At 36.1% G+C, this 16,963-nt stretch overlaps 1 protein-coding gene across 5 annotated transcripts in view; it reads left to right on the forward strand.

The window, feature by feature from the left end:
- Window positions 1-16,963, forward strand: part of Art3 (ADP-ribosyltransferase 3 (inactive)) — a 90,130-nt gene that overhangs the window by 71,081 nt on the left and 2,086 nt on the right. For 3 of the 5 annotated variants that reach the window (XM_040292293.2, XM_021734539.3, XM_005337257.4), the window contains exons 4-9: window positions 8,772-8,804; window positions 9,968-10,000; window positions 11,844-11,873; window positions 13,609-13,641; window positions 15,394-15,426; window positions 16,709-16,741. In XM_040292293.2, the coding sequence (XP_040148227.1) occupies window positions 8,772-8,804; window positions 9,968-10,000; window positions 11,844-11,873; window positions 13,609-13,641; window positions 15,394-15,426; window positions 16,709-16,741 (195 nt within the window). The remainder of the gene's footprint in view (window positions 1-8,771; window positions 8,805-9,967; window positions 10,001-11,843; window positions 11,874-13,608; window positions 13,642-15,393; window positions 15,427-16,708; window positions 16,742-16,963) is intronic. The other 2 variants (XM_078021428.1, XM_078021429.1) reach the window with 2 other exon arrangements.

Here is a 16,963-nt window from a genome sequence, read left to right on the forward strand (position 1 = left end):
CAAAGCATCATATATACTAATCAAACACTCTCTTACTGGGCTATAAAACCCCTTCCTGAAACCTATTTTTTAATCTGAAAGGTTTAATGTGTTTTCTTTATTCCTAAAATTCTGAAACTTTATGGTATTGTGCCTTGATGTATATGATTAAAGGGTCAATGAAAACTCTCTCTCTCTCCCCTCTCTCACTCTCTCTTAAAAAAAAAAAAAACCTTTCTTTTGTGAAATTGGCCTCCTGTTGATCTTCTCGCACAACAGGTAGAATCACAACCTATGGGAAATAAATTTCTAACTTGACAAAGTTCATGTGAGCTGGGAGGATTGTGAATGAACTATAAATACCCGCAGGAGGCCACTGTTTGGGGCCTTCCTGAATGTGGTGCAGCACACCCACGTGTTCTCCTTGTTGAATGCCAGAAGGCAAACAGGACCTGTATCAATCCTGTACAAGATTGGCAGGTTCAAGGATACTGTCTTCTTATGTGGTATGAGATTACTAAACTACAGAGGTTCCTGCACCTCCCTGTGTAATCTTTCCTTGTGACTAACTGTAATCTTGGGGGATTAAAGAATATTCCTGGACTATGAAGACTTGCACTGAAGGGCCATACTTAATGCTCACCTGCTGCTAAATAGCATATGTTCCTTGCCTTGCATTTCTTTTTCTCTGCAAAACTTAGTAAACTGATGAGGATTAGGCCTTTTGGGGTCTTGTAAGTGTGACTCTCTAGCTGAACCAAAAACTATTGCTGCTGTGTCAAGCATTATGATTAAATACTACATAGGTCTTAGAAGTGGGTTAGACCTTTAGATCTTGCCTCATTGTGCCCAAGGTACTGTAAATTTAAAAAGCTGAGTAGGGTGAGACATGCCTGAGTTAGGAGCTGATAGGATTGGATGGCAGAAGGTTTGTGGCTCTTGAGGTACCAAGGTTGCAAATTGAAGGAAGTTTTCACTTTTAGGGCCATATACTTAAACTACTTGCACTTGCATGATTCTGAAAGGGAGTGTCTCCTTAAATTTTATACTCTATGCCCCTCATTTGTCTTATTCTATTCCTGTATTTGAGTTGCATCTGAATAAGACTATTTTTCTTGAGGGGATAGATGAAGGATACCGTGAGTAAATTTGTGTTGAAAGAAAATGTTCATTCTCATCAACAACTATACATTGGACCTGACCAAAAACCAAGCTAACTATAATCAACTGAGAATTAATCAAAGCAAATTAAAGGCATATATCTTTTTCCCAGTTCCTCTTATGTCACAGGAGTTTAAAATTGACCATGGTTTGGTTATATATTTCTACCCCCTTTATCCATGGGAGATATGTTTCAAGGCCCCCAGAGAATGCCTGAAACTGCAGAAAATAACAAACCCTATATTTTCCTATACATATATACTTGTGATGAAGTTTCATTTATAAATTATGCACAGCAAGAGAGCAACAGTAACAACTAATAAAATAGAATAATTATAACAGTATACTGTATAGAAGCTATGAATGCTGTCTCTTTTTTGAAAGAATTAAGGCAGATTTTTCTGCAGTTGGCCACTGATAACTGAAAGTGAAATCACTGAGAAGTAGAAACTGCTTTACAATGAAAATTAACAAGTCACAAATATACATATAGCAATTGTGTCTATTTTATTCTGCTGTCCTTCCTATCTCCCCTTTCCCTCCCCTCCCCTCACTTCTCTCTACCAAATCTAATGTGACACACTTCTTTTTTCCCCCTCACATCATCATACATGTAATCTGTATAACAATGAGGATTTTCTCCATCTTCCATGCAATTCCCCTTCTCCCCTTTCCCTCCCACCTCTCTTCCCTATCTAGAGGTAATTTTCTTCTCATGCTCTTCCTCCCTACCCCACTTGAATCATTTGGCATTTTTGGGGGGGATTGGCTAACTTCATTTAGCATAATCTGCTCTAATGCCATCTATTTCCCTGCAAATGCCATGATCTTGTTATTTTTTAGTGCTGAGTAATATTCCATTGTATATAAATGCCACATTTTTTTTTATCCATTCATCCATTGAAGGACATCTAGATTAGCTCCACAATCTAGCTATTGGGAATTGTGCTGCTGTAAACATTGATGTGGCTGTGTCCCTGTAGTATGCAGTCCCGAGAAGAGGAATAGCTGGGTCAAATGGTGGTTCCATTCCCAGTTTTCCAAGGAATCTCCATACTGCTTTCCAAATTGGCTGCACCAATTTGCAGTCCCACCAGCAATGTATGAGTGTACCTTTTTCCCTGCATCCTTGCCAGCACTTGTTGTTGTTTGACTTCATAATGGCTGCCATTCTTACTGGAGTGAGATGGTTATCTTAGAGTAGTTTTAATTTGCATTTCTCTGATTGCTAGATTCAAATGTATGATATGTCAAGATCACAGTACTGACATGTGTAACTAATTAAAACAAATAATAATTTTTTAAAACACAGTTTTAATAAAACTCTAAAACTCTAAAAAAAAAAAAAAAGGAAAAAAAAAGGAAAATTAAGGAGTACTACACCACCAAGTGTGTTAAACTTTACCAGCGTATCACAGCCAGAAACATAGTTGAAGTACTTTTGGTGTTCTTTTTAAATTTGTTCTAATTAGTTATACATGACAGTAGAATGCATTTTGACACATTGTACACAAATGAAGTACTTCTACTTTTGGTGTTATCATGCACTTAGACAAATGTTAATTATGGGTCCCTGGCTACAAGCCAGATTTTGTACTAATCCCTAGTTGTTGGGTTATGTTGGGCAATGACTCCATGTTTGTGATGGGAATTGTGATATAGTAAAAGAGGTAGAGCTAACTGGTTTGATTCTGAATGAGCCAGGGCTTAAGACCTACATGGAAAAATGCATTATGAGTCCTATGTGAAGATGTTGGGAGGGGAACAAGGATTAGGCAGAAGATGCACAGCAAATTAATATTCAGACTAGCCACAAAAGGAGGCCTTTGTGGATACTTATATGTATCATGTGTTTGGGGAGCTCTAAGCCACTGTACTTGAGTGTTGATTGAAACTGAGAGGAATTATGGTATTTAATCCTAGATTGGAGTTCTTTGCTGCCATCTAGAGATAACTATGAGAATGGAGTCCAAAAACTCCCTATGGCTAACTAATTCAAGCTTGATTTAAAAATAGAAACAAGCTGTTTGCAAGAATCTGACTAGGGATTTTAAAAGCTCAAGTCAGGAGGATACATTCAGAATCTTGTTCCACTGACAGGATTTACCTATGACTATAGCTACAAAGAGACAATATTTCTAAAAGGATTTTTAAAAAGTTACAACACTAGGGTCTAGGGAATATATCTTGGTAGAGTGCTTGCCTCACATGCATAAGGTCCTGGGTTCAATCTCAAGCACTAAAAAAAAAAAAAAAAAAAAATTACAGCACTAAATTTAATGTACTAAACACAGACCTGTGTTACTGTCTACGAATTTAAAGCTAAAAATTTTTAGTGGATTTTATAAAAACTAGTTAACTAAAAATAGTTTGTTAGGAGGTAGAGAGACTATTGATATCTCATTAATGGAAGTCATCTAATAAGAGAATGAACTCTGAGGGGGAAAAAATCCTTTCTTGTTTCTCAATAGAAAATCACTGCAGATTAACTATCATTGATACTATTTTCCTACAAAACTTGATAAAAGTAGAATATCAGCAGTGTAATCAGGCTACTTTCCTTATTTTTAAAAATTACACAATTGGAAAATTACTTCTGGATTGGTAGAACAGTGGATAAATTATTCATACCTAGAGGAAAGCAATAGCTTTTGGATTCCCTACAATGCAAACATAACAGGTTTATCAGGAGAAAGATTTATAGAGCAATATTATCCCCTGAAGGGTTGGCATAGATGATATGGTATTTTGGCCAATGTTTCTGTAATGAGGGGCAACCTTGGTATAATGATTTATATATTTACAGAGCCTGGGGATTAGAGAATATCAGTGTTCCCCAGTTGGGAAAGTGGCCTCATTAGAAAGAATATGCCTCTGGACTTCAATGGCTATTTTAGCGTATTTTATTGAGTTTACTGAGGCCTGTCAAGCCAGCTCTCTGTTAAGACATTAAAGGGGGAAAGAAAATGAGTCCATGAGGCTATCCAACTTATTTCTTATAAATTCACCTGCAGCTCCTGAGAGCTTAATAAATGTATGTATCTCTATTGGTTCTGATTGATACCCATTAGCATTTCCTTGGAATGGCAAAATTTCTGTGCTGTTGTCTAAGAATGTCTGGGGTTGGAATATCAATCCATGTAGCTAAAACAAATAAGAAAGCACATATCCAATACCATAGAGTAAGTGACATATCCAGTTCACCACTATGAGTCAATGCTTAGAAGAATTTGGAAGACTGCTCACTAACAACTCTTTCAGACTCTCATCCACCAGATTCATTTATCACTATTGAATCAGTCAAGGTTCAACCATAGATACAGAATTAGCAGGAAATATTTATTTAGAAATGTATTGCTAAAAGAATTGGCTTATGCTTTTAAGAAACCAGCAAGTCAATTCTAAAAATCCACAAGGCAGGGTGGGGTGAAGGACAGGCTGGAAGCAACTCAAGCATGAGTTTATGCTGCTGTTCACAGGCAGAGTTTCTTCTTTTGGAAAGCATCTTCTCTTAAAGCCTTTCAGGTGTGATTGAACCAGGCCTGCACAGTAATTTGGGGTGATCTACCTTATTCAAAATTAACCAACTGTGGACTTTAGACATATCTACAAAACACACTCATTATGACAACTGGATTAGTGTTTTATTGAATAACTGAGGACTAATTGTATCCAAGACAGTTTGATATAGAAAACAGACCCTAAGCCTATATTAGTCATCCTCTGATTGAATGCCAAATTACTCCAAAACTTAGTGGCTTAAAACAACATTTATTATCTTACAGTTGCTGTGGGTCAGGAATCCAGGCATACTTAGGTGGACACTGCAATCATCTTAAGACTGACTAGAAAGGATCTGTTTCTTAGCTTATTCACATGGCTGTTTGCAGGGTGCAGTCCTTCATGAGTTCAACCAAGACCTCAGTTCCTCATGAGTAGTTGGCTGGAGGTCTTCCTTAGTTCCTAGGTACATAGATCTTGTCATAGAGCATCTCACAACAAGGCAACTTGTTTCATCAGATGAGCAAGAGAGTACCAACAAGTTACACTTCTACAACCTAACCATGGAAGTGTCAGATCATCACTTCTGCTGCATTCTGTTTGCTAGAAACAAGTTACTAGGTTCAGCCCACACTCAAGGGAAGAGGATTACAAAGGAGTGTGAACACCAAGAGACAGGATCATTGATAGCCATGTCAGAAGCTGCCTGCTTAATCCCAGTCCAATCCATTACAGTCTTGTCACCTCCTCTTGGGGAAAATCCAGTTTGGTTGTCCTTTTCCCATGATGATGAATTCTGTGTTGACCTCTGAGAACAAGAGAAAATTAGCCACTGGAAGCAAAGTCAGCCTCTAATTTCATAAACTAGTGTTTTTATCAGATTAATATGATCTGTACTTTGCTGAGGTTACAGGAAATATATTCTTTTACTGTAGTAAAAGCCAGTTTTATATCCACCAAAATACTGAGGTCAGAGCAAGCATACCTACATAAGTATACTTTTCTTTCACTTCCCTTCTTTCTTCCACTCCTGATTCCTTGGTGTTTGGGAACTCAATCAAGGTAAATTAGGATGGCTGTTTACAGCTTATAAGTATCTGAAGATAGTCAGACCAGACAGCCCTGAAGAAATCTCATTGGGAAGACTGGTAGAATTTTTCATTTGAAGTCCTAGTCCTTATAAATGATTTTCTTACTGTGGTAGATTTGCTTATAGATTCATAAGCTATAATAGAGACGATGGTCACATACACCTCACCTGCTTTGTCAGTTCCCAGATGGTTTCTTTAGATGCTATCACTCATGTTTATATATGTGAGTAAAATAAGATTGAAATCACAAGTTATATTTTCTGCATTGGAAACACCATATAGAGACACTTGAGTATGGATTTATCTTTAGTAATCCGGTTCTGAGTGACCCAGTAGCCTGACCATTACAGTTAAGGTATTAGTGTTGTCACATGAGCCAATATAAGTGTGTTTCACTTTCAAGGTATTGTATCCCTTCCAGGATGCCCTTTTGAGGTTCACCTCATCCCACAGAGCATCCAAGGCAAAGACCAATTTACATCACTACAACAGATGAATGCAACATTCCACTGGATTTGCCCAACCTGGGGCAGGCTATTTTATCAGTGAACTATGTTGTCTTTTCATGTATCAAGTCTTGTAAGCAAGGCACTCATTGAGTCAGTAGTTTGGGTAAAGTCGTAGATAAGTCTAGAGCAGTGTTTAATGCAGGGGTTCTCAAACTTTTTCAGTTCATGATGCTTAGTCATAATTTTTTTCCATGTCCCTAGGTTAAAACAAATACACAAGAGTTCTGTTTATTAAGTAAATACAAATAACTCAGTAAGTATATCCTAATATTTTAGTAATTGTTATAAAAAATGCTACACTTACTTTTTCAATAAAGTGTGATTATTTCATTCTTTACCACACTTAACTTGCTGATGGAAGGTATGTGCCTGTTAGACACTGCACACAGCTTCTCAGATCTTGGAATCAGATTAAATACTATCTTATTTCATGTTCCACATTGTTTTCCACATATACTTGCCTTTTATCACAATTGCTTAAGACCCAGCTTTGCGAATATATGATGACATCAAACAGAATGTAACATGATAGGTAACATTTAACATATAACTGAAACTGCCTTCTACCCAAGCTAGTAGTTCACTCAGTGTCCAGACAGATAACAAGTGTGACTGTGTTTCTTTTGAAGCATTGAAATATCCTTTGGTAGCATTCGGAGTATCAAACATTTTAAAACTAGAGTGCTAGGCAAGCACTCTACCACTGAGCCACAACCCCAGCTCTGCTACAGGTTACTTTCTGACCATAAATATTAGTAGGTACTTTCTAGTATTTCATTCAAGTACTATCATATTCTTTTTTGCATAGCCTCTTTCATTCTGCTTAATAATAATTGTGAGATTATTCATGTTGCTGCATATATCAATAGTTCCTTACATTCTATTATAGAATACTGGAGACAACACAATATATTTGTATACTCTCAACTGTTGAAGAAAAGTTAGATTGTTTCCACTTTGGGGCTATTACAAATAAATCATCTGTTAACTTTATAAGTCTTTGTATGGATATATACATACATTACCATTCGATAAATATCTAGGAGTATGTTGGCTAAATTATATGGTAGGTATTTGTATAGTTTTGAAAGAAGCTGCCAAAGTATTTTTCCAAAGTAGTTTTACATCTTTACCAGGACTAAATAAGAGTTCCAATTCTACCACATCCTTGCCAACACTTAGTATGCTATGTCATTTTCATTTTTATAGTTCCAAAAAGATATGTTTTTTAACTTGCATGTTCCTAATGAGTAGTAATGTTGAATATCCTTTCATGTATGTATTTGCCATTTATATATATATATATATATATATATATATATATATATATATATATATAAAGTTAAGCATCTGTTCTAATATTTTGCCCGTTTTTAATGGGGTGGCTTGTTTTCTTACTGTTGCTGGAGTTTTTTATCTATTAAAGATAGAAGATTTGTGTGATTGTGGTTTTCATCGAATTTTGGGAAGTTTTGGCCATTGTTTCTTCAAATATTTTTTCACTCCTCTTTTGTTTTTCATGTATGCTGTTGAGGATAAAATCAAGGGCTGAGTGCATGCTGAGCACTCATTCTACCTCCAAGGCGCACCCCAGCCTATTCTCCCCTTTCTTTAAGTGATTTATTTACTTATTATTTATTTATTTAAAGTGAGCTTCTTGAAGTTGTTCCATAATTCAGTGAGTCTCTATTGTTTTTTAGTTTTTCCTTTCATTTTAGATATTTTCTATTTTTATGTATGTGTACATGTATTCTGTTGCTTCTGTAAAAAAATTACAAATTTAGTGGTTTAAAACATCAAAGCTTTATTATCTTAGATATTTATTATATATAAGATATATTATAAATATTCATTATGTAAATTATGTATTTATTTAATATTTATATATCATTAAATTCTGTTATTAATGTCTGTTATATTGTTTTATATATACCTATATATGATTGTTATTTATTCTGCATTTCTGCAGTCTGACATGGATCTAACTGAGCTAAAATTAAGGTGTTGGTAAAACTGCATTCCTTTCTAGAATCTTGGGCAAGAATGTTTCCTTGCCTTACTTAGCTTTTGACAGCTACTTGCCATTCCTAAATTTGTGGCCTTTCTTCTTCCATCTTCAGAACCACAAACAGTATGTTGAGCCCTCTTCACACTGCCTCTCTCTGATGCTCTCTTCTTCCTCTCGTACTTTTAAGGATTTTTGTGTTTAGACTAAGCTCACCTGGATGATGCAGGATAGTTGTCCTCTCTGAAGTTCAGCTAATTTGCAGGATTATTTGCACTACAATCTTAATTCTCTTTTGCCCAATAAAAGATACAGACTTATCTGAAATTGAATTCCAGAAAAGTTAGATATTTTGTCAAAAGTTATATAGTATTCAGTGGCTGTTCTAAGAACACATTTGCATCCCACAAAATTATGGGTCTATAGGCTAAGAATTGACAGACTAAATTATCAATAGCCACTGATCAATTAAAATTTTTACTAGTTTAGATTATATGTAACAAAGCTTTAATCTTTTTGTTTCAGGACTGAAAACTGAAAGTTGTGTCGAGAACTTGGGTAAGATACGCTTTCAAGTGTTCTCTCTAATGGAATTTCGTCAGTGTTGTTTCTCACAAGTATGAGTCAAATCCTTCCCACCATGGTGCTCCTGTTCTGTCCACCATCATTTTCTCAGGTGGTGAGCTCCACCTTTACTGTAACTCCCCTCCCCAGCTCCATTCTTGCTTTTTTAAAAAATATTTATTTTGGACACAATATCTTTATTTATGTGGTGCTGAGGCTCAAACCTAGGGCCTTGCATGTGCTAGGCAAGTGTTCTACCGCTGAGCCACAACCCCTGCCCTCCCATTCTTGCTTTTGCTATTCTCTCAAACACTGCCTTGCCTTCAGGCAAACAGGGAACAGGCCACTCACCCCAGCTTGTCCTTATGGAGCCTAAGGACTCCAGAGTGCGCCTGCATCTCTAGTCACTGCCCATCTGCAAAGAGCTAAACTTCTCCCATTCCTGATTCTTAGGAAATAACATTTGGAAGACTAATGAATGGAGTGAATGACTGAAAGGGAAAACATGGGCTGACAGAACAATAGTGAGGTGTTTCCGCTTTGCCATGAAAAAACAGGATGTAACAAAAAATGTTTCTTAGAAGAAAGTCAGGAAAGATTTGGGAAGGTAGACAGGAAATTCTAAGAGTATTCTTTTTTTTTCTTTTTCTAATTTTTTTTAGTTGGACATAATATCTTTATTTATTTATTTATTTATTTATTTATATGGGGTACTGAAGATCGAACCCAGTGCCTCGCATGTGCCAGGCAAGCGCTCTACCACTGAGCCCCGGCCCCAGCCCCCCCAAGAGTATTCTTGAATGGCATTATTGAAAGTCTAATAGATTTGAACCAAAGTTGCCAGAAAATGTCTTGTACCTGATGTATCCTGTCAGTGGGTCCTTTTGAAGATTTCCTTATTAAAAGTTTTGAAAACAAGGGTCCAATTCTAAATGCCCTCCTGGCTACTTTTTCTCTTCTTTGTGTAATTAAAAAGAACCCACATCCATTTGTCTATTGATTGAAGTCTTACATTTCTTATAATAACCATGTTTTATGTTTCTTGAAAGTAAGCCAACTCAGATCTTTATATTTTTAGTAATCATTTAAAGATAGACTGAAACTGACATTCACATCTGAGTAGAATAGCAAGTAATGAAAACATATTTGTATTTCAGAATATTTTCAGCCCATCTACATCTACAACCCTAGTGAGTATGCTCTTAATTTTAAAAAATAAAATTATAATATAAAGTTAACATAAATATAAGAATGTTTAATGGCTCTTTCCAGTTTAGCAAATGAAATCTTAGATGAATAAAACCTATTCTGGGGAAATTTACCTTCCTCCAGGGAGAGAGAGTTGGCTCTGGAGATCTGAATAATATAGAAACTTTCTGAGGAATAGGGTGATGAGATCTGAAAAGCTAATTGCTCAAGACCTGGTCTGGGAGGTTTGTGAGCTGTAGCTCTATATTCAGTCATTGAGATTAACTTGTGTGAAGCCAACATTCAAATGTAAGTAGAAAACTATATTTGCAACTCTAAAATATACTGACACGTGATATGTCCACTGAGAATAAAATCTAAATTACATTCATTCGGGACTAATGGGATCACAAACCAGGAAAACAGATTCAGGCAATCTTGAAAATGTGCTCCAGGGTTTTATAAAATGGCAGCTGAATTTATAGCTTTAAACTGCAAGAAGGGTGAAAATTAGAAATACTTGTTAGGAACTGTGATTGGTGTTTTATAATCAGACTGTTTTGTAAGAGAGGGAATGGGCATGAAATCTCTGGGTAGTTTGGGATAAGGGATACCTTAACAGAAGGTCAGTAGAGGTTAACAGTGTTTCAAAGGTCATCTCAGAGCTAGGAGTGGGCATGTCTGCACTCCACCTGGGATCTGATTCATGGCTTCCCGAACTCCATTTTAAGTGCCCCAAACCAATGCTACTCCATTGTAATTTTTTGCCCCTGGACAAGTATTGTTTGACTAAAAATATCCAGGTGATTATAAATTTTTTTAAGTTTCCATTAATGGAGATACAATAAAATCATGTCTTTGTATTTACATTCCTTGTGTGTTTGGCCCGTGTGGCTACAATAAGTTTATCTTGAGAAAAATTCACCCTTTCCTTAAATATGTCATTTATTTCATATTCTGGAAGATACTTCCTGTCTTTTTTTTATTGTTGGTCGTTCAAAACATTACATAGTTCTTAATATATCATATTTTACAGTTTGATTCAAGTGGGTGATACTTCCTGTCTTAATGGACTTGACAGACACATTCCTTTTTGTCTTTTTTGTTTTGGGGGTTGAACCCAGCTATACCACTGAGCTGCATCCTCAGCCCTTATTATCTTTTATTTTGAAAAAAGATTTGTTAAGTTGTTGAAGCTGACCTTGAACTTGCTATTATCCTGCTTCAGCCTCCCAAGTTGCTGGGATTACAGGTGTGTGCCACCATGACTGGCAGCAACCCCTCTTAAATGGCCTATTGCAGTCCCAAATTCTGGTCACTTCACAGGGACCTTAGCTAACGATTCAAAACAGATATTTTCCTGCTTTCTTGAGACTACTTGGATATATATATATATATATATATATCCAATATATATATATTGGTTTTTGTTAATATAGAGGGCCAGAGAGCCAAGTTACATTTAGTTTCTGGCTGACACTAAAATTCAGTGGCAGTAGTTACGGATATACCAAGGAGTTCTTTATAGCCATACTACCATGAAAATAAGTTTGTGTGTGTGTGTGTGTGTGTGTGTGTGTGTGTGTATTGCTGAGGATTGAACCCAAGGCCTCATATGCTAGGAAGATGCTTTACTACAAAGCTAATTTTGGATCTTGTCCAAAATTTTTAAAATTTTTATTTTGGACAAGGTCTTGCTCAGTTACCCCATTGATCTCAAACTTGTGATCCTCCTGTCTCAGCCTTCCTTGAAAATAGTTATGTTGTAGCTTTAGTAAGTCCTATTTCTTTTGATCTCTTGTTATTTATATCAATTAAATTGATTTTTCTTTTTTTGTAATTTAGGTAAAGAAAACCAGAGTCTTGAGGACCCTGGTAAGACACTTTCATGAACTCTGGGGGCTTTCATTTTGCAGCAGTTCACTTTATGGGTGTGAGCAGGCAGGCATGTTGTATAGCAAGGAAGAATGGGAAGAAAGCAGTGCCAGCCTTAGCACTGCTAGTGCCTTAGTTTGGCATCTCTTTATAAAAATGACTCAGCAGTTTTGTCTCTTGTCTAACAATCTTCAGGCAATTCCTGAAAATAGAGAACATTTGTTACATGAACTCTTGTGACTGGGAGTTTTGGATGGGCATAACAAATAGCATTACTTTTTTTCTAAATGAAAATGATGATTATTTATTTCTGTCTCTAGCAGTCTCAATAATAGATGCTATTAGCTATAGCCATTTGATTATTAGTACATGCCACAGCATTATCTCCAAATTTTTATTTTATTTTAAATGTTGTTGCTGTTATCATTATTATAATTACTATTATTCTGGGGATTGGATCCAGAGCCTTTCTCTAGGCAAGTGCTCTATCACTGAACTATACTCCCAGATCTTTTATTTTTATTTTGAGACAGGGTCTTGCTAAATTGCCTAAGCTGGCCTTGAATTTGCAATCCTCTTGCCTTAGCCTTCTCAGTATTTGGGATTATAGGCATATGCCACCACACCCAGCTGTTTTATTTATTTACTTTTTTTTAAATAGGGGATTGAACCCAGGGATGATCTGCCACTGAGCTACATCTGCAGCCCTTTTGTTTAATTAATTAACTTTTAAATTTTGTGGACAGGGTTTTGCTAAATTGCTGAGGTTGCCCTGGACCTTGTGATCCTACTTCAGCCTACTAAATTGCTAGGATTAGATGCGTGTCACCATGCTGGCTTATTTTTTAATGATATTATTCAGATTCTCTTAAGAGTCCTGGGAGAGGACTCTATTTTTATAATTTTCTAGTGAGATTATAAATTAGAATGACTTCCCTTTTCCTTTTTTTTTTTTCTTTTGGGGTTCTGTGGATCAAACCTAGGGCCTACTGCATGTTTGGCAAATATCCTACCACTGAACTACACCCCTGAGCCCCTGAAAAAAATTTTCTGCAGGGTAATTTAATAGTATGTATATTACTAGCCTTAAAAATGTTTTTATCTTTTTATCCAGTTATAACACTGTTGGTATTTGTCCAGAGAAATTAGAAATAAACGCAAAAAATTATGTACAAAAATATTTCATCACAGATATTACAGTACCAAAAATTTAGAAACATTCTTAGTGTTTAGCAGTTGAGTGTTGTTAAATAAATTATGTATACATTATGAAACACTAAGCTTAAAATTGTTTTTAAAATCATTTAATGATATAAGAAAGTACTCCCAATTTAATGTAAATAAGTAGCCTGCCCAAAATTATAGAACTAATAACTGTAATGACAGGAGCTAAACCAAGCAGAGACTTCAACCCATTAATATTTCATTTAAAAATGGTTGTTATAGGGACTGCCTTATGAAGATGAGGTGGAGATATAAGGGGTAGATCATGGTAGTTCTAGCTTAAGGAGTTTGGACTTCATCCTGTTGGAAAGTGAAAAAACCATTGAAAAGGTGCTTTTTGTTGTGGCTGTTTTCTTTCTTTTTCCATTCTCTTCCTTCTCTTTCTTCTCCTTTTCTCTTCTTTCCCTCTTTTTTTTCCTCGACTGCTGTTGGGGGAAGTAGTAAAAGGATGGGAACATTAACAATGCAAGGTAATTAATTGTCACTAATCAATAATCATTCCTTCCTTTAGGTATGAAAAGCCTTGAATCCACTGAAATACCTGGTAAGATAGTTTTCTGTTGGTCTGAACCCAAGTATGAGGTGAGAATGGTTACCTAGACTAAAGAGAATATTATCATGAGGCAGTGTTCACTAATATTCCCTTATGACTGCATCAATCACCTACAAAAATGTGCCTGGGACGAGGGTTAGAGAAAGTGCCTTTCCTCTCCAGTGTTCTTGTGCTCTTGGAACAGTCTCCAAGACAGGAAGTTAGCTGTGTTGGGATCTTGGCTAAGAGCAAAGTTGCCGGAACCTGGATGCACTAGGCCAGCACCTTCCAGGTTTTACAGCTAAAGTTACTCAATAGAAACTTCAGCTCTTTCACAAGCTGTTAGTTTTGGTTAACAACTCATCATGTGGGATCTCCAGGTTACAAAACCCAGTATTTTCCTGGCATGGACACACACTGAGTGAAGTGCTATGAAGAAAGCTCCTCTAAGCTTGGTGTAGATTTGTACAATAAGGATTTATGGAGCCAGAATTTTTCAGTCAAAACCCAAAAACTATAGTGCAGTCAGACCTTTGGGGCTCATATCTCTTGAATACATCAGACCAGAATTTGAAAATCGTATTCACTGGCACAAACTGAAAGTCACTGAAAACACCTGTGATTCCACAAGTGTGTTCTTCCAGCATATTTACCATGACAGATTTAACATACCTTGAATAAATAACCTTTATAAAAATGAGCATTTTTAACGTGAGAGCTGTAACTGAGGGCAAGGCTATTGAGGGACCTTGAGTTTCTTGGCCAGAGAAACTGAACAGTGACTCCAGTCCCATTTTTCAGAAGAACCTCAGAACTTTATGTGTACAGAACTTTATATGTACAGGGGAAGAAAAAAGCTCCTCAAATTAATTTTTTCCTGAGATAATAAAAAAATGGACATATCATATTTTGCCAGAGAACTATGATAGTAATGGCACTTTTATGCCTCAAAATTGTCATCTTTCAAGTGTCATATTTACTTCATGGGAATATCTGTAAGGACTATCAAACCATAAAATCTCAGATGCCATCCCCTATCTAATGTTTAAAATCCTTTTTCCTGAGTTCATTATAGTGCTTTAAAAAGTGTTTTTTTGTGTGTGCATCTACCAAAAAAAAAAAAAGTTGTTTTTAAAGTTGTTTTTTTTTTTTTTAATTAGGGCAATGGTAACCTGTTAAAGAAATTAGATTTTCAGCATCTGCTAAATTAAATCTAACCACATAGTACTGAGTGCTGCCTATGAAAACTGCATGCCATGTGCAGAAACAGCATGGTCACAGTTCAGTTATGGATACAGGCTCAGAAAGCGGGCTCAGCAACTCTTTTGTACTAACCAAGATTAGCATTGATGGATTTGTTTGGCCACAATTTGAAAGTGAACCCTTAGTGATACTGATGACACACTTCATCCGTCCTTATCTCTTCTACTGTGTGGACCTGAGTTTGTCTGATGCTTTCGTCAGGGTCTGATAGTAACACTGTGGTTGTTTGAAAGATGGCCACTGAGCAGGGAGTGGGGGTTGAACATGGGCTGTGTAGACCGACATACCTAGCTTCAGGAAGTCGCTCCTCTGCCACTTTCCTTTAGGTAACTTTGTATAAGTTACTTAATTTTTGTGGGCCTCTGCTTCTACCTGTGTGAGATGAGGATACTTCAGTCTTTTGGGAGTAAATTAGGACCTAATGAAGTATAAAATACATGATAAAATAAATAGTAATAAAATAGTAAATAATCATTAACTGAAAATATTTTTTTCACTTAGGAATAAAAGTGGTAGAACCAGATGAAATAAAAGGTAATAAATTCTGTATTGGGGGTGGAGGCACCATGCGGTTCTAAGTCCTTCACTGTAATCACTCAGTTATGTCAGGCTTAAGGGGGCCTAGGGAAGATATTTGGGCTCTACAGTTTCTGACATCCTTCTCTGAATGGCAGAGGAGGGGAAGGTTGAGAACTTATTATTGTGAGCAGTGGGCTGCTATTAAGGTTCTCTGGGCCAAGAAGAAAAATGATGCTTGACCTGAAACTGGAACAGTTACTGTCCAGCTGGGCTTTTCTGTTCCAGAATGAGGCAGGAGGCTTTCCAGAGTGAACTGGAATAGGGAGGGAATCTGAGGACATAGGAATAGCATCATCAAAGAACTGTGAATGACAACTATGACATATTAACATTGAGCTCCTCACTACACTCTCCCTTATTTCACAAATAGGACCCTGGGTTTTGCTGAGACTGTGTTGGATTGTGCACTCTCCTTTAAAACTATGTACAGTGCAGCCTTTTTAAAAGGCAATGTCAAAACAGTTCACAAGTTCTCATTTAATCCAGTGTCACTTCAAAGATGAGGAAGTGGAACATAGGAACAGTGAAAGGCTAGAAAGAGACAACCATGACTCAAACGTTTCAAGTTTTGTTCACTTTCTGCCACTTGACACTTGTCTTCCAGACAGATTTTGATATACACCTCTATTCTCTATCCTGAGCTCCTAGAATTTAGTTTTAAAACTGTGAAAATATAATAACTAATGAAATATTTCAATGCGAGACACACACATGGAGATAGTATAGAATAGTGATTAAAAGTAAAGGTTTTGAAATCAGATATTGCTACCACTTAACCTCTGTGATTTTTGGTATGTCATACCTCAAAACATGTCACACGTGTTTTAAAGAACATCTGTGAAATATGGCTAACAATACCTGCCTATTAGGATTGTAAGAAGTAATGTACATAAAGCATTTTCATTATGCCTGACAGATAATAAACAATAAATCATTAATGGTATACTTGGGAAAATCTGAGTTCAGTATGTAGAAAAAATACCTTTTTGGTAAACAACATTTTAACCTCTATTTTAATGGAAATGCATATTCATGGAGAAATTTTTCAAAGAGCATAAATGAGTAAAAACTAAACTTTTCTGCAACCTGCCATATACTTCTAAACTTATTAATCCTGCCTGCTCTCGAGATAATCAAGTTTGCTTAATCTTTATTGGACCTTTTTTTTTTTTTTATCTTTTCCTTCCAGATAAATAGATGTATAATACAATTAACTCAAAATCTCTTTTTGTTTTAGAAGATGAAAGTCAAAGAGATACCAACAGTCCTAGTAAGAAATATCTCATTTCTTTTGTTGATTAATGTTTCTGCAATGTAGAAAAAGTGAGAAATTAATTTTTCTTATCAAAGGAAGTTGCAAGAATTTAAGGTATTATAACAATATGTATAGGGGCAACTTCGTTTCTTGAAAAATCATTTTCAGCTATGACTGGAGACTATGCTGTTTTAAAACAGTAGTTGAAATCTTTTCAACCCTTTTTTTAAATAATAT

This window comes from Ictidomys tridecemlineatus, chromosome 9 (assembly GCF_052094955.1).
Source record: "Ictidomys tridecemlineatus isolate mIctTri1 chromosome 9, mIctTri1.hap1, whole genome shotgun sequence".
Taxonomy (NCBI): Eukaryota; Metazoa; Chordata; class Mammalia; order Rodentia; family Sciuridae; genus Ictidomys; species Ictidomys tridecemlineatus.